This window comes from Eubalaena glacialis, chromosome 10, assembly GCF_028564815.1.
Source record: "Eubalaena glacialis isolate mEubGla1 chromosome 10, mEubGla1.1.hap2.+ XY, whole genome shotgun sequence".
In the NCBI taxonomy this organism is placed as follows: domain Eukaryota; kingdom Metazoa; phylum Chordata; class Mammalia; order Artiodactyla; family Balaenidae; genus Eubalaena; species Eubalaena glacialis.
Window position 1 is genome coordinate 110,259,281 of NC_083725.1, and position 21,628 is coordinate 110,280,908.

At 40.8% G+C, this 21,628-nt stretch overlaps 1 protein-coding gene across 13 annotated transcripts in view; it reads left to right on the forward strand.

Annotated features, from left to right (window-relative positions):
- CTNND1 (catenin delta 1) overlaps positions 1-20,936 on the forward strand; it is a 51,674-nt gene extending 30,738 nt beyond the window's left edge. For 8 of the 13 annotated variants that reach the window (XM_061201783.1, XM_061201781.1, XM_061201777.1 and 5 more), the window contains 17 exons: positions 657-728; positions 1,808-1,960; positions 2,377-2,912; positions 6,089-6,552; positions 7,649-7,832; positions 8,688-8,805; positions 9,262-9,415; positions 10,287-10,355; positions 11,193-11,320; positions 11,423-11,573; positions 12,334-12,526; positions 12,879-12,993; positions 13,688-13,775; positions 17,030-17,092; positions 17,883-17,986; positions 18,402-18,489; positions 18,762-20,936. In XM_061201783.1, coding sequence (XP_061057766.1) covers positions 657-728; positions 1,808-1,960; positions 2,377-2,912; positions 6,089-6,552; positions 7,649-7,832; positions 8,688-8,805; positions 9,262-9,415; positions 10,287-10,355; positions 11,193-11,320; positions 11,423-11,573; positions 12,334-12,526; positions 12,879-12,993; positions 13,688-13,775; positions 17,030-17,092; positions 17,883-17,986; positions 18,402-18,489; positions 18,762-18,805 — 2,724 coding nt within the window. In that variant the 3' untranslated portion in view covers positions 18,806-20,936. The remainder of the gene's footprint in view (positions 1-656; positions 729-1,807; positions 1,961-2,376; positions 2,913-6,088; positions 6,553-7,648; positions 7,833-8,687; positions 8,806-9,261; positions 9,416-10,286; positions 10,356-11,192; positions 11,321-11,422; positions 11,574-12,333; positions 12,527-12,878; positions 12,994-13,687; positions 13,776-17,029; positions 17,093-17,882; positions 17,987-18,401; positions 18,490-18,761) is intronic. The other 5 variants (XM_061201785.1, XM_061201784.1, XM_061201790.1 and 2 more) reach the window with 3 other exon arrangements.
- The last annotated feature ends 692 nt before the right edge of the window (positions 20,937-21,628 follow it).

A 21,628-nucleotide genomic window follows, 5' to 3' on the forward strand; every position in this document is an offset into this window, starting at 1 on the left:
AGAATGACATTTTTGAACGTGTTCTGTGGCTCTAATAATTGGTGATGAAGATACTGAGACATCTGCTTGAGGGGAGTTGAGATACTTGTTTTCTTTCTACTTGGAAAGAGAAACTCATATTTCTTGCCTCTTTCTTTAAAAAGTTCCCTGGTATGGGAGTTTCCAGTGGTTGTAGAGCATGAAGATGCATGAAACAATAAAGAAGGCTTTTGGAAACCCCCCAACCTAGGCTTTCCAAGTTTCCTTATGTTCTTATGGCTTTCCAAAAAGATTTCGTGGGGAACTTATCTGAGTCTCTGCTATTTATTCAGAAAATAGGTTTTGAGTACCTATTATGTGCCAGGCACTGATCAAGGCACTAGGGAGACAGTGAACAAAACTGACCAAAAACAAAACACACAATAAACCTCTGCCCTCATAGAGCTTACGTTCCTATGTTCCAGAGACCCAGTCTGCCAGAGTTCTAGGCCCGGTTCCAATTTTGAGGCGTTAAGTCTAAGGAGTGATTTGCTTCTTTTATCTGTACTGACAGAAGGACTCCAGGCCACAAATGTCTTCTTGAAAGGCCTTTTCCGGTTTGGAAAAAAGATCATTTGTGTTTGATAGAGCAAAAGAAGGCCACAAAATGAATTGTCTTCTTGTGGGCTATGTTTCAGAACGGCAGGTTTGCGGGCGATGTTGACCTTGAGCGACAGAAATTTTCAGATCTAAAACTCAACGGACCCCAGGTAATTCTTTTGGCTCAAGGTCTGGGTTGCTTATTCATATCTTTCTTACTTCCTCAGCTTAAGAGCATATTGGTGTCTTCTAAAGTGCCTGGCACATTGTAAGCTCCCGTTAATTAGTTTCTTTCATTTAGGAAAATTAAGAAATGGAGTTTCAAAGTATAAATGTAGGTTTTTTTTTTTTTTTAAATTGTACTCACACAGTTTTTTCTTTTTTTTTTTTTTAACAGAAAAGAAAAAGGCGTGGGAAAATGCTGAACATTAGGAATTATTATTATTTTTTTTTAGTTATTTCTGAGATACACATTTTAAAGTAATAACTAGAATTATGACTTATAACATTATACCAGAACATATAAGATTTTTAGAAATTTCACGTAATGTCTGAAACATTTATATTAACATATTTCCATACAAATAACCCAATGAAAGTTTAGTATTAGTTGTTTGTTTGTTTTTTTATACTGCAGGTTTTTACTAGTCATCAATTTTATACACTATAAATGTAGTTTTATTTTGGAATTAATTGTAATGACCATTGATCCAGTATTTGATCTCTCAATTACTGCATCCCTTTTCTAGAATGGGCATGGTTCTACTTTGCAGAAAACCATGCCTAAAATCTGGCTGATCTTGAGCCTTAGGCATATCTGAAGAATAGCATAGAGCTATTCAGAAGATAGCTCCTATTGGGATTTTCTGGTTCATCTTAAAAGTTCTTATTGGGTGAACTTTTTTTTTTTTTTTTTGAAGGATCCCTCAGATGTAGATGTAGCTGCAGTTTAACACAGTTCATATACACTTAGGTGACTAGAACTGGGAAGTTATATCTGCTGTCTCTGTCACTTGGGTGTTGATGTAGCGATAGTTAACTCAGTTCCTGTTTGTTAAATGACTAGAACTGGGAAATTATGTCTTCTGCCCTTTTGTACAAATTCAAAAGTGGGGACAGGCACCCCTCTAAAAATCCTGGGGCCCATAGAAGATGCAGTGTCTTTAGGGAGACAGTGCCTCTGATTGGGATGGATTGTTAGTATATATGGCTTAATAATAGCTCTTTCTTTTTTCTCTTTTCCATGTAGGATCACAGTCACCTTTTGTATAGCACCATCCCCAGGATGCAGGAGCCAGGGCAGATTGTGGAGACTTACACAGAGGAGGACCCTGAGGGAGCCATGTCTGTTGTCTCTGTGGAGACCTCGGATGATGGAACCACTCGGCGCACAGAGACCACAGTAAGCTAAGACTTGTATAAGGTCTGGGATGATGGAAGAGTTCTTCCTATGGTCTTTATTAAGGGGAGGGGCTAAGCACTTAATTAGGGTGGATGAGGAGCCACTGATCTGTGGTAAAGGCATAAAGAAAGTGATCTCTGGGTAGACAGAGAAGATAGAAGAGATATGGGAAAATCTAATGCAATGAGGAGGAGAGTCTGCAGTAGCTTCCCTTAGAGGCATAGTTAACTGCCAGCGCAATTTTCCTGCCTGGAGAATTCCTATAAGATGGAGAGAAAGGTAGATGGTAGATTGCATGGCATTTCTAGGTAAAGCGAGCCGGGGGTAGAGGTTTGTTTCTTTTCTTAGAGTGGTCTAGAATTTAAGCTTAATTTGTTCACTTCATTAATTTTTCTTTTCTCTCTCTTTACTTGAAGGTCAAGAAAGTGGTGAAGACCGTGACAACACGGACAGTCCAGCCAGTCTCTATGGGACCAGATGGGCTGCCTGCAGATGCCTCATCAGTTTCGAACAGCTATATCCAGACTCTGGGTCGTGACTTCCGCAAGAATGGCAATGGGGGACCTGGCCCCTATGTGGGGCAAGCAGGCACTGCTACCCTTCCCAGGAACTTCCACTACCCTCCTGATGGATATAGCCGCCACTATGAAGATGGTTATCCAAGTAGCAGTGACAACTATGGCAGTCTGTCCCGGGTGACCCGCATTGAGGAGCGGTATAGGCCCAGCATGGAAGGTTACCGGGCACCCAGTAGACAGGATGTCTATGGGCCCCAGCCCCAGGTTCGGGTAGGTGGGAGCAGCGTGGATCTGCATCGTTTCCATCCAGAGCCTTATGGGCTCGAGGATGACCAGCGTAGCATGGGCTACGATGACGTGGATTACGGCATGATGTCTGATTATGGCACTGGCCGTCGGACTGGGACACCCTCTGACCCTCGGCGACGCCTCAGGTAGGCAAGAAAAAGGGAAGAAAAGGGTCTTTCAAAGACAGCAAAAAGGGGTAGCTCTTCCTTCTCTGTCTAAGTGCTTTTTGGGATCAGAGGTAGTTGTGGCCCCCTCCTCTGCCTGTTTTTGTGGAAGACCACCCTTTTCTTCCCTTTTCTGATTTTACTAAGTATTGACGTGCTTTTTTGTCTCTTTTTCGTTGTAGAAATCATATATTCTAATTATAGAAAACAACTTGTGATGTTTATTGGTCTGTGTTTTGAAGAGCGGCCTTTGTTTCTGTGCAAAGAGTTTCTGTATTTTCTGCCTAAGATTTGACCCCCTTTTGGAGCCTGGTGTCTGAGGCTATGGAATATTTGTTCTTGTGAATTTCTTCAGCTTCTGGTTTGGTGTTAAGAACAAGGTTGAGGGTTTTAGGCCAGAATAGATAGTTAAGGGTATATATAAGAACCTTCGCTGTGATGGTTTTAATCTCATGTAAAAACAAACCTTGATCTCACAAAAACCCTGACACTTTGTGCTTAGGTTCTTACATTTGATTGTAAAGTGAAATGGGGGTGGCTTCCTTAGAGGGTGGTACATTATTGACACTCTGAAAGGTCACTAATTCTGACTTTACTGTTTATCCCTGGGGATTCTTTGGTGATGTGAAAAAGGTAGTAATTGACGTTTGGACTGGTAGATGGTTTGCCTTGAAAAAATGCTTTAGAATGCGAGCTGGCAAACCTTTTCTGTAAAGGACCAAATAGAACTAATTTAGACTTTGCAAACAGTATATCATTTTTGTTGTATGTCGTTGTTCTTCTTTTTACAACCTTTTAAAAATATAAAAACCATTCTTAGTTTTGGGACTGTACAAAAAACAGGTTTGGCCCATGGGCTGCCAATCCTGCTTTAGAATAAATCAGAGACAGTGTTTTCCAGGCATAGAGAAATGATAAGAATCAAGGGAGAAGATTTATGGATGTCTTAATGGTAAGGATATCCTAACAGCTGTTGCTGAATTTCTGTATGAGGTCATGACTTTCTAAAACAAATGCCTTGGTGCTCATTTTACTCATATTAGGTAGCTTTGGTGGACAGTAGACTGGGCTGGGCCCACGGGCAGAGGCCTCATTATCTAAGCCTGAGTCACTCACCTTTCAGGTATCTTTTGGACAGCAAATCCAACTCCCATGTGACTCATCTTTTATTCCTGGGGTGTGGGTGAGGGGGCACACCAGACCTTAGTTGGTGCAACTTGGAGCAGTGGTAGATAACAGCTATCACCAAAGGAGTCTGCCTAGGGTGTTGGCTTCTTCTCTTTGTTGACAAGTCTGCTTTTTCTGACTTCCTCATTAGTAGAGGGATTGGATCTAGGTGGGTGCTGGTGGCCAGGTCATTCTCTGTTGTCCCTTGCTGTGGCAATTGACATAAAGAAAGAGGGTTTGGGCTTGCTTCTTGGGTTTATTCCAGGGTGATACTGGACTTGGAAACCTGCTTGACTAGCAAGAACATTTGCTGCTTCCTGTTCTGGGGCTAGGAGAGTAATACAAGGTCAAACGAAAACAGTAAGGCAGAATGATTTGTAGAAAAAGCACTGAACCAGAAGACCTTGGTTCTAGTTGTGCCTTTGCCACTAGCTATGTAGCCTTAAGCAAGTCATTTAATCTTTCTGGGCACAGCTTTGTTATTTGTAAGACAAAGGAAAGAATGTCATGATCCACTTGTAAAAATATCTTGAGTGACCAAAATCTTCTGTTATGGTAATTGTTTTGTAATTGCTTGTATTAAAATAATAATAAAAGTAAAAACATCATCACTACAAAACTAGATAAGCACACCATCCATTGATAAAGAACTAGTGTTAACATTTTGATGCTTTTCCTTTGAGTTCTTTTTCTTATGCATGTAAACACACTCTGACTTTATTTTTTCCCTACTGAAATGGAATCTTAATATGCTGTTTAGTTGCCTACTTTTAAAACTCAGCTATATAACCTGTTTATTTTGTTTCACTGATATTAAAAAATAGTGATTTTTTACTAACTGCTTTGTCCATTTAAATCATTTTTGAGTGGTTGATGGTGACAGCTATGAGGCAGGCCCTCTGCTCAGGCTAACCTTGAGGGTTTGGTGACAGTGGGAGTGGTTTTGCGGAACAAACGACTGGCTTATTTGGAGAGTTCCACACAATGGATTCTCCTCTCTCCTGTGGGAGCCACAGAGTGAGATGAGCTCACAGATAATGGGTCTCTTCCTTCCTGGTGGTTATGAATAAATAACAGTGTGACAGACTCACCCTCTAGTGGTTGTTGGTAGTACTGAAATAGGAAGCAATATCTCTGGTTAGATGTTTTTCTTTACCTTCAATTGCTCTGTCTATTCCTTTTCATAGTGACTGGGTATCCCAAATGTGATGGTGGTCAGTAGTGTCTATTTTGACAGAATTGGAAGTATTGTCTTTAGAAATTGGAGACTAGAAATTATGTCTCAAACACATTTGTTGAGTAGCAGAGATGACCTTGGGATGAGCTAGTGCAAACTAATGTTCAAGCTTATACCTCATCAATACCAAAGCCAAGTCCTCACATGAGGTATTGAGACATCCTTTACTGCTTTTACTCTATCATCTCTTTTTTAATAATTTCCAAAATAGGGTAAGGAGAGACTTAAATGTGAAATGTGTTTAAGGGTCTTATTCCACCAGCTCTTTCCTGTGTGTAAATGCCTTATTTTCCCTTTAGCCTAAGGCCTTATGACAGCTGTTCTCAGACATTGTTCGCTAATTTCTGTGGTACCAAGTCAGTTGGTTTCATTAACTCTGCTGTCTGAAGGTTTATTTCAGTCTCTATCCAGAGAAGTTTAATAGGTGTCAGGTATCATTCAAACGCTAAGCAGTCAGGATTTGGTTCTTTTTTGTGATTAACTATCCGAATGCTTGTTGCTCCTCCAAGCTAGTAAACTTCACAGAAAAAAATGGCGGTTTTAATCTAATTGCAGATGGCTTTAAGATTATTGTCTTATCTCATTAAGAAAAATTGATCAGTATATGTTTTATGCAAAGGATAGATAAGATCTAGTGTACTAGAGCTGGGGTTACTCATTCCTTGAAGATGAGGGGTAATGGGAGCCCTCCAAGAAACCAGGCTTAACAACTTAATGTATTCCTTTTTTCTTTTTGGTTCTTCCAACACTGCAGGAGCTATGAAGACATGATTGGTGAGGAGGTGCCATCAGACCAGTACTATTGGGCTCCTTTGGCCCAACACGAACGGGGAAGTTTAGCAAGCTTGGATAGCCTGCGCAAGGGAGGGCCTCCACCCCCGAATTGGAGACAGCCAGAGCTGCCAGAGGTGATAGCCATGCTAGGATTCCGTTTGGATGCTGTCAAGTCCAATGCAGCTGCATACCTGCAACACTTGTGCTACCGCAATGACAAGGTGAAGACTGACGTTCGGAAGCTCAAGGGTATCCCAGTACTGGTGGGATTGTTAGACCACCCCAAAAAAGAAGTGCACCTTGGAGCCTGTGGAGCTCTCAAGAATATCTCTTTTGGGCGTGACCAGGATAACAAGATTGCTATAAAAAACTGTGATGGTGTTCCTGCTCTTGTGCGATTACTCCGAAAGGCTCGTGATATGGACCTCACTGAAGTGATTACTGGTGAGTTCTAAGGGAAACTGCTAGGTTAGGGTCACTGTTATCCCTTAGACATATTGAGAGCTAGAAGGATTTCTAGTCCTTTGACTTTTGATTAAAGGTTGTGGCCTTTGGGTCAAATCCATCTCACAGATTTGGATCATACAAGGTTTTCCAAATTTTAAAGCATTGTTTGCTAATGTTTTAAATGCAGAAGATTTCATGTAAAATTCCAGATTCTTGCCTTCTATTTTAAACGTGCGGGAACTGGTAACAATGGATCTATTTTGCTACCTGGCAGTAGTTGGTCTGAGCTGATTGGGGCATGTGCTCTCCAGTTCGCAATAATTTCCAACATGTTATCTCAGACCAACTGCCAGCACCTAGGAAGTTGTCTCCCCAAAATTGAAGCTGAGTGTCAGCTGGCACTTAACCCATATTCTTGTAATTTCTTTTAAATATCTGCTTGTCCTGACTCACCTGCCTGGCATGTATAGGCGTTTATGCTTGTGGTTCTTGCTTTAGAAGAGTGGTTTTTCAGATTGTGGGTCATACTCCATTAGTGTGTATTGAACACAACTTTGTGGATCACAATCAGCGTTCCAAGAGAAAGAAAGAAAAAAAAAGAAATAGCATAGATCATTAGTTCTCAATTGGGGGTGATCATGTCCCCCAGAGGACATTTGCAATGTCTGGCGGTATTTCTGGTTGTCATAACTTGGGGAGGTTGGGAGGGAGTGCTATTAGCATCAAATGAGTAAACGCTGGACATACACTAAACATTTAATGTTGGGCAGGACAGCTCCCCACAACAAAGAATTACCTGGCCCAAAATGTCAGTGGTGCTGGGATTGAGAAGTGGGTGTAGATAGCCTAGAGGGTATGGCTTATAATAAGTATTGCTTTATGAAACTTTACTTCGTGGTATGTATGTTTGTACTGAGCCATAATGTACAATATATTTCTTATTGTGGGTCACAAACTAAAGCTTGAATATCATTACAAGGTATTTGGTTGTTGGGGAAGACTGAGAAATGTTGGAATAGGGGATTCTCTTTGGCATTCTTCAAACATACTGTCTTGGGTGCTGGAGAGCTGTCTGATGAGTTGTCTCTGCCAGGAACCCTGTGGAATCTCTCATCCCATGACTCAATCAAAATGGAGATTGTGGACCATGCACTGCATGCCTTGACAGATGAAGTGATCATTCCGCATTCTGGTTGGGAGCGGGAACCTAATGAAGATTGTAAGCCGCGCCATATTGAGTGGGAGTCTGTGCTCACCAACACAGCTGGCTGCCTTAGGTAACATAAGGGTTCTGAGAGTATGAAGATTGAATTTTTGAAGACTAACTTAAATTGCTTTTAAAAAAAGTTTAAATTCCTTAGCCTGTCATTCAGCCTCCATTCCTATTTGAATTGCATACTATGACTTCAACCTGTTTTTCTACCTTTGTCACTACTCCCTTGCATACCATATATGCCTTGTGTGGGGAACGGCAAGTAAACCACATATCCTCCTCACTTCTATGCCTCTTTGACTTTGTTCATGTAATTTGGTAAACATTTGTTCAATACCTACTGCACGTAAGGCAGTCGTCTAGTCCTAGGCTTGTGTGTACCTGTGTTCTTGCCTTCAGTTATTTGTATTTCAAGTCAGGCTGCGATAAATGCAACAAATGGAGTACAAACTACTAGAAGGATAGAGTGAGGAAGAGCTCTTCCTCTGTCTGCAATGCCTTTCTCTGCTTATTTATCTTTTGAAGCTAAACTCAAGTGCTTTTATTTCATGTAAGTTTTCCTGATTTCTTTTTCTAATACCCTGTAAATGTGCAATATATTCTTTCTCTCTTTGGAATATACCCCTATGTGCTCTGCCCCTATTCTTCATTTGTACTTCCATACAAGAAGTATCTATTCTGTCTTAAATTATTGTTGTTGGTATACTTTATTTATACACCCCGCTCCCTGGCCTGGTTATAAATGTCCTGAAAGCAGGAACTGTTTTATTCAACTTTCTCTCAACTCCAGTGCCTTCCTTATAACAGGTACTCGTTATTTGCTACAGTGAAAAGAAAAGATATTAAGGAGGCTTGTTAAGGATATTAAGAGAGGGTTTCTGGATTTTAGTCACCTTGAAGCCTCTCCTTTTTCCCTCAGGAATGTCAGCTCAGAGAGGAGTGAAGCTCGCCGGAAACTTCGGGAATGTGATGGTTTGGTGGATGCTCTCATTTTCATTGTTCAGGCTGAGATTGGACAGAAAGATTCAGACAGCAAGGTAGGTTAATGGGTGAGAATTCCATTCACAACAACCGTGAGGTACCCATAGTGCAGACCTATCATCTCAGGCTTTCAAATAACATTAGATACCTATACCAGCCCCTACTCCTTAAAGTGGGTGTTCACCATAGACGAAAACTGTTTTCTTTAGAATTTCCTTCACCTATATATTTTGAAGCTGTTTAGCCATACTTCCATTTTTTTCTAATTAGGAAAAAAGAGTGAGCCTGAGTTTTGTGTTAACACACCAAATGGTAGCAGAAACCTTCTGTTAGCCTGAGGCTACAAGAATTTTGAGAAGCATGGGCACTTGAGGTATTGTGAGAGATGATGAATTGGGCTGTGCTTTTGAGGATCAGTATTTTAATACGTGAATCATGGAAGCCTGTACTTGCTAGAAAATCACTATAGTCATTCTCTTCTCTCATTGAACCTTGTATTTTGTGATCCCAAGCTTGTGGAGAACTGTGTTTGCCTCCTTCGGAACTTGTCATATCAAGTTCACCGAGAAATCCCACAAGCAGAACGTTACCAAGAGGCACCTCCCAATGTTGCCAACAATACTGGGCCACATGCTGCCAGTTGCTTTGGGGCCAAGAAGGGCAAAGGTGAGTCTTGGTTCCTTGTTCTTGTTCTTTTTAATGTAGGATGGGGAGAGGAAGGAACACTTTCAGCTTTAGGTACAAAATACTTGCTGAGCAGTACAGGAATCAGCCTAGTCAGGGATGTCTTTTTGCTCTGCTGCTGCTTCCCCTGTGTCATGTGCTTCATGGTGGTGACAGTGGTGGTGGTGGTGGTGGTGGTGGTGGTATTATTATCAGTAATTGGGCAGTGAAGGCCGAGAACTCAACTAATCTGGGGCCTTCTCCCCCATTCCTCCTTTGTGTTTCCTGTGTTTTTCTTTTCCTCTCCGCTTTCCTGCTTATTTTCCCATGATCCTGTTGACATCTCTCTGCCGCATTTTTCTTCCTTCATTTCTCTCCTGTACTTTCCACCTTGGCTGATGCACTGGAAGATGAGTGGTTCTCCAGAGGTGAGTGGAATCTTTTAAGGCGCTTACCTACTTCTAATTTGCATGTTTTGGTTTTAGCTTCCCTGGTATTTCTTTGCCTAACCCTTCCCTGTGGATGCATGTAGGAAAATTCAGTTGAGGATGGCCACTGAAACAAGTTTAGCTCTTCTGAGCTAATGGCTCATGGCATGCTATTTCTGGACAGCAGCCCCAGTTATCAGAACTCAGGACAGCAGCAACAGTAGTAGTTATCCTTATCTTACTCATATGCTGCCTGTTTTCTGTCCTTGTATCTGGGACAAGCTGGGGATGCTGGTTTTTTGTTTGTTTGTCTGTTTTCTTGTTTTACGCCCCTCTTGATGCATCTCTGATCCAAAGATTTTGACTGAAGAATAAAAAAATATACTGGGTGGACTCTTCCCTTTCTTAAACTTTTTACCCCTTCCCCCTTTTTTTAATTTCCAAAGGGAAAAAACCCACAGAGGATTCAACAAATGATACAGTGGATTTCCCTAAAAGAACTAGTCCTGCTCGAGGTAAGTTATCTTTTTCTTCTCAGGCTCCATAGTCCACAGATAGGTGTTTGGCAGCCTAACAGTAGGCTATACAGTACGTTCACTGTTCTGTCTTCTCTGACTTAAGGATTTGAAGTGATGACAAAAGTATTTGGAAACTAATAACAGTAACTTTCAAAGGACTTCTTGTTATGGCAACTATTCAGATTACTTGAGGATAAGGACCTGATGGTAGTCTAGACCAGAAACTTAAGTACCCTAAGTAGCCACTAGTTCTTGGGACTCAAACTTTACTTGTTATAAGAAGTCTCTTTATCACAGTTTGGATCTTTATATTCATCAATATGGCGAGTCCAAAATTCACAGCTCTCCGTGGATATAAAAATTCAGATGTTATTAAATCTGTGAGAGCCCCTTTCACTTAATCATAGTTCAGGTGGGCAGAATGACTCAATTAAGTTAGAAATAATTCATTTGAGATGAGGAATCTTTAACTCTGAGTGCTATCGATGAGTAAATGAATCCCTTGAGTGCCAAGCAAGGTCAAAGTAAACTGTGGGAGAGAAGAGGCTAGGAGGAGGGAGAGACAGGAGTTGCATATGAGTTGATATCTGTTTTGCTCTTGCCATGGTTGATTTATTCTTAAGGCTACATTCTTAAGGCTACATCTGACTACATCAGATGCAGTAGTCAGATCTCTTGAGTTTGCTGTTGGGTGGGTGGGAGGGTTTAGAGAGTCTACTGGTATAGGAGCATAAACCCATTAATCCAGAGTACTAACACTGGACTTCAACCAGCCAGAGCCTGGTTTGTAGGTACTGATAAGCATCCTCTGCTTTTTTGTCCTTTCTTGTGCAGGCTATGAACTTTTATTTCAGCCGGAGGTGGTTCGGATATACATCTCACTCCTCAAGGAGAGCAAGAATCCTGCCATCCTAGAAGCCTCAGCCGGGGCCATCCAGAACTTGTGTGCTGGGCGCTGGACGGTGAATACCTTTTACAAAATGGATTTGGAGATGGGAGGACTTACCTAACTAGTTTGCTACCATTTGTAATCTGTTCTACTTCTTTCCATGTGCTACTTGTAGTATGGTCGATATATCCGCTCAGCTCTGCGTCAAGAGAAGGCTCTTTCTGCCATTGCTGACCTCCTGACCAATGAACATGAGCGGGTCGTGAAAGCTGCCTCTGGAGCACTGAGAAATCTGGCTGTGGATGCTCGCAACAAAGAATTAATTGGTGAGGAGCTGGATGTTAGCCGTTACCTTAGCATCTAGTACAGCACCTTTAATCCAGCAGGTGCTAAATAATTTATTTGTTGAAAGGGCTGAGGAAGAATCCTAGTCCTCCATAGTTTGTGAATCTGGGGGTTGGAGAAGGTTATAGTTTAATGGTTCTTGGAAGGATAAGAGGTGCTGACTCTTCAAAAATAGAATAATAATATCTATTTATTGAGCATGTACTTTGTTACTAGGGATTGTTAAGCATGTCTGTATATTCTCATTTAAATGTCACCACTTTACAAGGGTCCTTTTTTTAAAATTTAAAAAAAAATTTTTATTAGAATAAGGAAACTGAGGGTCAGGGAAGTTAAGTAATTTGTCCAGAGTTAATATAGCTCATAAGTGACAGAGCCCAGTTTTTGTTTTTTTTAAATTCACAATGACTGTTTTATTAAGCTATAATAGTAGTATAGTATTCAGTGTACTATTTTCAGTAGACTATCTGAATGGACTGTGTAGCGTATTTGATATAAAGTATTCAGATTGTTTTAATGTGACTGAAAGAATAAATAAAAGAATAGGAAGGACAATACATCCATGGCTATTCCAGGTCCTTTGCTCTTTTGAAATGATAATCCTACAGGAGAATGAAGTTGATTCATACGGATGGTATCTATACTTGATATGATCAGTGCGACTAAGTGTAGTGTTAGGCTCCTCAGAACCTGACTCAGCTTGTTCTCCCTGCACACATTGCTCCTGTCTTACCGCTATAGGTAAACATGCTATTCCTAACTTGGTAAAGAATCTGCCAGGAGGGCAACAGAGCTCTTCCCAGAATTTCTCTGAGGACACTGTGGTCTCTGTTTTGAATACCATCAATGAAGTTATTGCTGAGAACTTGGAGGCTGCCAAAAAGCTTCGAGAGACGCAGGGTATTGAGAAGCTGGTTTTGATCAACAAATCAGGGTGAGATTAACACTTAAAATTACAACTGGAAAAATTTGAATATGAGAGAGGGGTTGCTGGGAAGGGGCTTTCCCCTTTTGCTTTTTAAGGTTATTTTCCCTTATTTACATGGAAAGTATGAAGAGGTATTGCTCTTTTTTCTGTCTTAATGTTGATCCATAAATTGATAAGACTCTTACATCAAACATTTTTTTGTGTCACCGTTTGAGTTAAAATATGGGACTTGGTGAATACTTGATCTTGCCCGTTTTGGGATTTATATTCTTACGTTACATTATATTAGAGAGTACAGGTTCTCAGCTTCTTCCCTCGTCTTACATCCAAATTCCATCTGGTGTTACTTTCTCAAAAGGAACCGCTCAGAAAAAGAAGTTCGAGCAGCAGCGCTTGTATTACAGACAATCTGGGGATATAAGGAACTGCGGAAGCCACTGGAAAAAGAAGGATGGAAGAAGTCAGACTTTCAGGTAGAATAACTGTTGGGACCGCGACTTTCACCTTTTTTTCCCCTTGGTCTCAGGTAATGCTTTTGTCTTTGTTTCTTCTATTTCACTGTCACACTGAGTCTACTTTTTTCTTTTTTTTCTTTTGGCGGCATGTGGGATGGTTCCCCAACCAGGGATTGAACCTGGGCCTCCGCACTGAAAACGCTGAATCCTAACCACTAGGCCACCAGGGAACTTCCCCTGAGTCTACTTTTGCCCCAAGTCTCTGTGTGTAAAGAAATCATTTATTAACTTTTCCCCCAAAATGGTGCCTGTAGTTCATTTGCTGCTGAAATAGCTCTGGTCTTCCTCTGTGTCATAGCATAGTGTAAATAAATACCAGTGGTAATGAAGGGTGATGGCCTTTTTGACTTTTCTCCAAATCTGCCTTAGCCCTTTGAAGGAGTTTGCCATTTTCTGAGACTGTCATTTTCTGAGACTGTATCTCCTTGATAGCGTGAGTGTTTGATACCTTTGTAATCTGTTCAGAACACAAATAGAAGCCTAATATCCTAGTTTTGTTTCACTATATAGGTGTTTATTTAACCCTTATGAGTTACCTTTTGGTAAGAATTGTATTCGAGAATAAGGACCTAAAAGTCTGAGCCCATTAAGGAATAAGATAAGGGTGAATTCAGTACTCTGTGACATTATTGTGTTTTATGTTTGCCTCCAGGTGAATCTAAACAATGCTTCTCGAAGCCAGAGCAGTCATTCATATGATGATAGCACTCTCCCTCTCATTGACCGGAACCAGAAATCAGGTACAGTAACTGGGGGACATACCCCTCTGCTTTTATTCCACTTCTGCTATTCTTTCATTAGATGGCTTACCATCTAATGAAATAGGATATATATTTATTTCTGAATGAGCTTGTCTTTTGGTGGAGGAAGAGTAATACTTCACCTCAGGATTATGACCCAGAAGCTGGTAGACCTGAGCATTAGAAAATAAGACAGGCAGTTAGCCTGCGTGTGATTCCCCCATCTTTGCTTGTGGACTTAAAATGACCAGGGAGTGAACCCTACTCTGTTTTCTCTATTTAAGATATAGTTGGCATATAACATTGTATAAATTTAAGATGTACAACATAATGATTTGACATATGTATATAGATAGTGCCTGACTTAATGATGGTTTGGCTTATGATTTTTCGACTTTGTGGTGTTGCAAAGGTGATATGCATTCAGTAGAAACTGTATTTCAAATTCTGAGTTTTGCTTTTTTCCCTGGCTAGCGATACATGGTGGGACAGTGTCTCACACTGGGCAGCAGCGGCATCGGCTGCAGCTCCCAGTTAGCCATGCAGTCATGAGGGTGGACAGCCGATACACTTACAACCATTCTGTTTTTCACTTTTAGTACAGTATTCAATAAATTATATTATGAGATATTCAACACTTTATTATAAAGTAGGCTTTGTGTTAGATGATTTTGTCCAGCTGTAGGCTGATGTAAGTATTGTGAGCACGTTTAAGGTAGGCTGGGCTAAGCTACGATTGGTGGGTTAGGTGTATTAAAATGCATTTTCAACTTATATTTTCAACTTATGATAGATTTATCAGGATGTAACCCCATTGTAAGTCCGAGGAAGATCTGTATATTGCAAAATGATTATTTTTCCCTTTTAAATTTTCATATAATACCAAGTAGTATGTGTTTACTGTTGAAAAATTAGAAAATAGACAAACCAGAAAAATGACAACAAAAAAAGTCACTTATTTCTGTTATCCAGAGATAACCACTGCTATTCTGTATCTTCTAAACACTGCCATGTGAGCAAATACATTTTTCTTCAAAAAACAAATCATATATTAAGTGCTTATTATAACCCTTATTATCTTAATGACACTTGGGTTTTGCCTCAGTCGGGGTTCTTAAAATGTAGTCTGAGGATCACCAAATCTGTTGACATTTGTGCTGATGGTGCAAAAGCAGCGGTGGTGCTTTATTGCTGGGGGCTGAGTGTAAACCAGGGCGATGACGCCAAACCAAACTAGTTGTTGTAGTCTTCATTGCCATGTACTTGCAGTTATAAGAAGGGCCAGTTTCGGGAGGGTAGGGGGAAAAGGAGGAGCCAATTTCACTTAAGAATGTACTTGATGGAACTGTAACAATATTAATTTTATTGTTTCTGCTCTTGAGTACACAGCTTTTTAATATCCTGTGTTGGTGATATAGGGAGTACTCATAAAGCACCCTGTAGCATACCAAAGCATGATGGTTATCTTGAGGAAATGCACTTGTGCTGTTGTTGGAGTTACTAGGTACACTAACCACTTTTTTTTTTTTTGGAACACTATTTTTACTTAAAAAAACAGACATTTTCTTGAAAATGAACGCAGTGAGCTTGTCAGTTTGAGGAAAAATAACTGACAGTACTTGCCTGAATTTTCAAGTGAAAATTTTAATTTTGGAAGATTTGTATCTGTCACTGTGAGCCTGGTAACATCCCAATAGTTAATATACTTTTTTTTTTTTTTTTAATTTATTTATTTATGGCTGTGTTGGGTCTTCGTTTCTGTGCGAGGGCTTTCTCTAGTTGCGGCAAGTGGGGGCCACTCTTCATCGCCGTGCGCGAGCCTCTCACTATCGCGGCCTCTCTTGTTGCGGAGCACAGGCTCCAGACGCGCAGGCTCAGTAATTGTGGCTCATGGACCCAGCTGCTCTGCGGCATGTGGGATCTTCCCAGACCAGGGCTCGAACCCGTGTCCCCTGCATTAGCAGGCAGATTCTCAACCACTGCGCCACCAAGGAAGCCCCGTTAATATACTTTTAAATGAAATCAGTGGCGATGTTAATGAATGTGATTTTTTTGATATTATATCATGAAATGTGTTAACATTTAGAAAATCGGCGTAACTCTGTGAACCAGTATTTTCCAAGTGACCAGTGCATGATTTTCAAAATCATGCATGAGTAACTGATCCATTCAAAGTATAAGACAGACCAATAGATATTAATTTAACAGACTGTGAAGAGAACATTAGTTTGGATTCAGATTCCTTATTGGCGCTAACCTTAAAGAAACTCTACTTGTCGAGTATTAGTATACTATCAAAGAATATCCACAATTATCTGAAAAGACTAATAAAGATCTCCTCCCTTTTCCAACTTCTTATCTGTGTGATGCTGGATTTTCTTTATATAATTCATCCCAAATAACATCACAACAGATTGAATACAGAAGCAGATATGGGAATCTAGCTATCTTCTCTTTAGAGATGTGCAGAAATGTAAAACAATGCTTTTTATTTTTTTTAATAACTGTGTACGTTCTATAAAACCATCTTGAACAATTTGGTACACTATCCACTGTGATGCTACTAAATAAGAATCAGTTTGATTCTTTTTTTTACTTTCTGGTGAGAAAAAGACATTTTTAATCATTTTTATCCTTTTTTTTTTTTAATTGGAGTATAGTTGATTTACAATGCTGTGTCAGTTTCTGCTGTACAGCAAAGTGAGTCATTTATGTTCATCCAAAATAACATCACAACAGATTGAATACAGAGGCAGATATGGGAATCTAGCTATCTTCTCTTAAACCAAACTTTAAAGATGTGCAAAAATGTAAAACAATGCTTTTTTTAAAAAAATTAAAAGTATTATTTATGTTAATGGAATAAGTTTATTTTTTTTTAATGAAATAAATATTTAAAATAAATTTTAAATGAAATAAATATTTAAAAGCACTGTAACTATTAATACATGTAATCTACACCAGTGAACATTCTTTGGATCCTTATAACTTCTAAGAATATAAAGGGGCCCTGAGACCAAATAATTTGAAACCTGCTGGCTTAGAGTGAATCGTTTCTTATGTTAGAGTTTATAGGAAAGGGATCTCTTTAAGTCCCATGAGGGCTTTGTCTAGAGCCTAGCACTTGTGGTGGGTGCTTAGTAAAAATTTGATGGGAGGGAGGGGGAAGGGAGGACAGACTAGAGAGCAATTTTTATGAGTTTAGATTTTCAAGAGTCGGTTTTTGACCTGGATAACTTTCTGACTCCCTGTAGATAAGAAACCTGATCGGGAAGAAATTCAGATGAGCAGTATGGGATCAAACACAAAATCATTAGGTAGGTGATTAATTCCTGCCTAAGGATATGGAGTAATCCGTATTATTATGTGGGATGAGGAGAACTCTCTGGCTCTGCAGCTCTTTCCAGCACCCGCACCATTTACCTTCCTGGAAGAACACTGGCTGGACATCCCATTTGGAAGGATTCAAGGAAATGTAGTAAAACCTGATCTATCTACCTTTTCCCACATTCCCAAATCCTCAGAGGCTAAAAACAAAATCTTCATATGCCTCCCCCGTTAATACAGAGTCAAGTGTGTGTCCCTAAACTGTTGCCCACAGCCTTTCGCAGTCTGACGCCAGGTTCGCTCTGTCTTACTCTCCATATCCTCTGTTTGAGCCCACCTAGTCTACTTGCTATCCTGTCTCTTCACTCTATGCTTTTTTTATTTATACTTTTTTATTTTGCTCTTGTAATACCTCCTATTGGAATGTCCTTCCCAATTGCTTTGTAAATGGTCTTCATCCCCAAAGGCTTGGCTGAAGTCCTGTCTACTTTGTTAGGTCCTTCCTAACTATGGCAGCTCACCTCACTATCTTCTCCTAATTCCAGTACCCTTCATAGATCTCTTCAGTTTAGCTTTATTATCATATATGATATATATTGCCTTCCCAGTTAGATGTAAGTTTTTTTTATGTCAAGGACCACCTGACCTTAATGCCTTTGGTAAAGCTCAAATGCTTTACCAAAGAGGTGCCTAAATCACATTTATCTGCTTAATACATATTTTACACTAGAGGGGAACATCGTGTCTCTGTACTTCTTTTTTTTTGTTGTTTTAAACTAGATAACAACTATTCCACACTGAATGAGAGAGGAGACCACAATAGAACACTGGATCGATCTGGGGATCTAGGCGAAATGGAGCCATTGAAGGGAACGCCCCTGATGGTAAATTCTCTCTATATACTATTGTCCTTCTAAGGCTAGTTCTGTTTTGAAGCCTGCATGTTCTGTGAAATAGGAAAAAAGTACGTACTGAAAGACAGCACCTTTTCTTGTAGGGGTTTTCAGGGAAAAAGTAGGAGTTTTGATTCATGTTGGGATTTCTTGTGCCATTATTCTGTGATGGTTGAGATGGGAGAAAGAAGGCTATAAATGTGTTGCTTATGTGACTAACGCCAACTGAACTATTCTCACATTACTCTCTTTCTGTTCCTGCCTTTTTTTGAATATCTTGCCCTTCACTTACTATTACCTTGTTTTGTTTGAGTTTACAAATTTGGGGATTTTCCCTAGATCTGGCACGCATTCATGAGGTTCCTATTTTCTTACTCTCATACTAACACATTGCATGTGTTCACAGCAGGACGAGGGGCAGGAATCTCTGGAGGAAGAGGTGGATGTGTTGGTTTTGGATGATGAGGGGGACCAAATGTCTTACCGCCCCCATGGTATGTCCTTCAGCCACCCCCAAGATCATCCTTGAGGAAGGAGGTCTCTGTGTGCCAGCAGTTTGCCAATCATGCTGATCTGATCAGTCTCAGCCACACGGGGCGTCGGGGTGCTGCTTCTGTGATTGTTACCTCTTAAGAGGCTGGGACATGCCACTGGTGATCTGATTCTCCATTATGTGCTACTTTCTTCCCTTCAGATTTGCTCAGCTCTCTTTTGGTTCTCCTTATTCCCAACCCTATTAACATCTCTTTCTCTTTTTTCCCTACAGCAGAAGATTTAGCACCACTCTCTCCGCTACATCTGGGCTTATAATATATGTACTTTTATTTTTTGGTGGTGAAATGGACTGATGATTTTTCCCTTTCTTCGCTGGACTGTTGTGCCCACTGCCACACTGCCTCCTGCCCTCGTAGCCCTAAGTGGTTGCCTTCTTTCCATCAACTCCCTAACTTCTTCCAGTGAAGCTTAATTGTCCCTCCTCCCCCCTCCAGATCCCCTACAATTACTCCCAAGAAGCCTGACTCAGTTATATGCATATCTTGAGAAACTGCTGCAGATTAGCTCTTTTTGCCAGCTCTCCCTGGAACTCTTGACCTTGTGTGGAGGGAGGGAGAGAGTGGGAATCCTCACTGGAAGCCATGGGAAGAATTGGAAGTTATATGCTATATATGCAGTGTCCAGCAATCTGATAAACCGATGATTCTTAAGCAAGATTTTTTTTTCTCTTGGTGGGGAAGGGTCCCTTACATTTTTGGAGAATGGAGGGCGTGAGCTCTTCCTTTATTCCTAATGACTATTTTTGAAGCAAAGAAGGCCGGCAACATTGGCACATACCACTTGGCAAGGGCCCTTGAGAAAGTGAAGGTTTCCTAGAGCTGAGATTAAGAAACCTTGCCCTCCTCATCTCCAGGGCAGGGACCATCAAGGACCTACAGACTCCATCTCTTCTCCACGCCTCATGCCAGCCCTGGGCTGCAGCTGCTGCCCCTTACTGAGGCTGTCCTTAACCCTCCTCTCCCATCCTGTGATAATGTCTGCTGACTTGGCCTGGCCATTTGCAAGAGGCTGTAGAAGGAGGAGAATATGTCAAGGAAGACTTTTTGGGTGAGAAGGAGCAGAAAGATGTCTTCTGGGGAGGAGAAGAGCCTCTAGGAGGAGCTAGTAGGAATGTACATGAATCATTTAGTCTGAAACTGGCAGGAAGCTACAAAGCTGGCTTCCCCCTGCCCTTATTTCTCCTTTTTCTCACCCTTATAGCCCCATCCTCCCCTGCTTCCTCCTTGGATTGGTTGGCTGACTAAAGGACTTGATGTACATACTCCTGCCCCCTTTACCCTTAAAAAGGTGGGGTTCGCCCCTGGCTTTGCCTCTTCTTTGTGCCTTTGGCCTGGGGTGCATCTCCTCCTTCCCTTCCATGTGCCTTTCTTTGCCTCTGCAGTCTCATTTCTCATGATTTTGCAAATTATATTTTGTTGCTTTCTTACCTACTTCTTGGCCCTAAATAGCAGAAAGAAGAGGAGAGGTGACCTAGAGAACCTCAGTCTCTCCATGGGGAATTGGAATAGCCTCTAATTTTAGCCATAGAAGGTTTTTCTCAACTGTATATGTTGGGATTTTGCAAAAATCCTGTTCTGATGAACCTCCAAATGAGATTGGTGGGAGGAGTGAGTGGTGTGGCTCTTACTCCTTAGTTGCCCAGAATGATTGTCGTCTCTGAAGGGGTTATAGGGGAGTCGTGTCCATATCCCCCTCCCCGACCCCCCACCACCCCCGTACCTCCTCCTTTTAGTTTAGTGTATATTAGCAGGTTGGGCTAGAGGAATCAGCTGCTATGCGGTTGATTTTTTTTTTTTTTTTAACCCTTTCCCTTACTTGCCTTTTACTCCTCCCCTTAATCTAAAAGCTCTGTTTAATGCAACTGGAAATCTTTATCCTCTCTCCCCCTTCCTTCATATATTGAGGCTTTGGGGTAGGAGAAAAGTGCACAACCCACCACCCCCCTTCCCCTCTGCATTAAAATTCCTTATTTACCCCTTTTCCCCTTCACATTTCGTCCCACTCCTTTTCTGGCAAAAAGGAGCCTTTTCCTCTCTGTGACCCTAAAAGCATACTGCACAGGGGAAATTGCCCCCATCCAGATGTGGCTCCACTCTTGGTTTCTCTTGTCTTCTTCTGCTCTTTTCCTGGTGCTCTTTTTGTCGGTGGGGTGTGGGTAATAGAACAGCCATGGGCTTTTGGGGACCTTTAACTGTTTGTTTTTTCCTTTTCATTTATAAAAACACTAAACGTTCAATTTCAGAGAACCAAAAATCCCACCTTCCCACCGAACACTACTAAGGGGCATGTCTTCTGCTCCATACCTTTTCTGTTTTTCTTTCTCTCTTGTTAATGCTTTTAAAAACAAATGAGTTTTTTTATATAAATAAAGTTTTTAAAGTGTGTATGTGGGGGGTCTGTGTCATTTCTTCACTTTAAGCTGTATCTCTTCTCTCCTTTTCATCTTGGTTACTTCCTTATGTATCAGTGTCCTTTTTCTCTGCAGAGCAACTAGAAGGGGATTGTACCAGGACTGATTTATTTTGAGCTCAATCCCAACTCTTAACAAGGAACATTCTTTTTAATTATATATGAAACATTTTTCCTCTGAAGATTCTTAAAAATTAAATGTGGCTAAGTAGAGCACGGGAAGCTTATTGCTAACTTAGAGATAGGAAAGTGAAGTATAAAGAATAAGTCACTGGGATTCTTCTGCGACATTTGACAAAACTAACATTGAATAAAGCTCATTGCAATACATGACCCTCTTGAACATTTATGGGTAGAAGATTAGAAACTACCAGCTCCAGCTATCATCCTAATAAGTATGAAAATGTAGAATTAAAAGGCTCACTAGGCCATAATGTTGCTTCTCAGGCTATCTGCAATCTTTTAGTAAGATGTTAAGGGGCAGGCCTATAGCTAGCTTCCTCTGTGTCCTCCCAAGTAATATGTGGGTGGGTAGCAAATACTCATTGGATTACCAGGGGTTGTCTTTACTGTAGAGGCCAAGGATTAAGACCTACAGAAAGGGGCTTATTTCTCTGGGGCCCATATTTCCTGTTACATTATTAAGACTCGAGAATTTATGTAAAATGC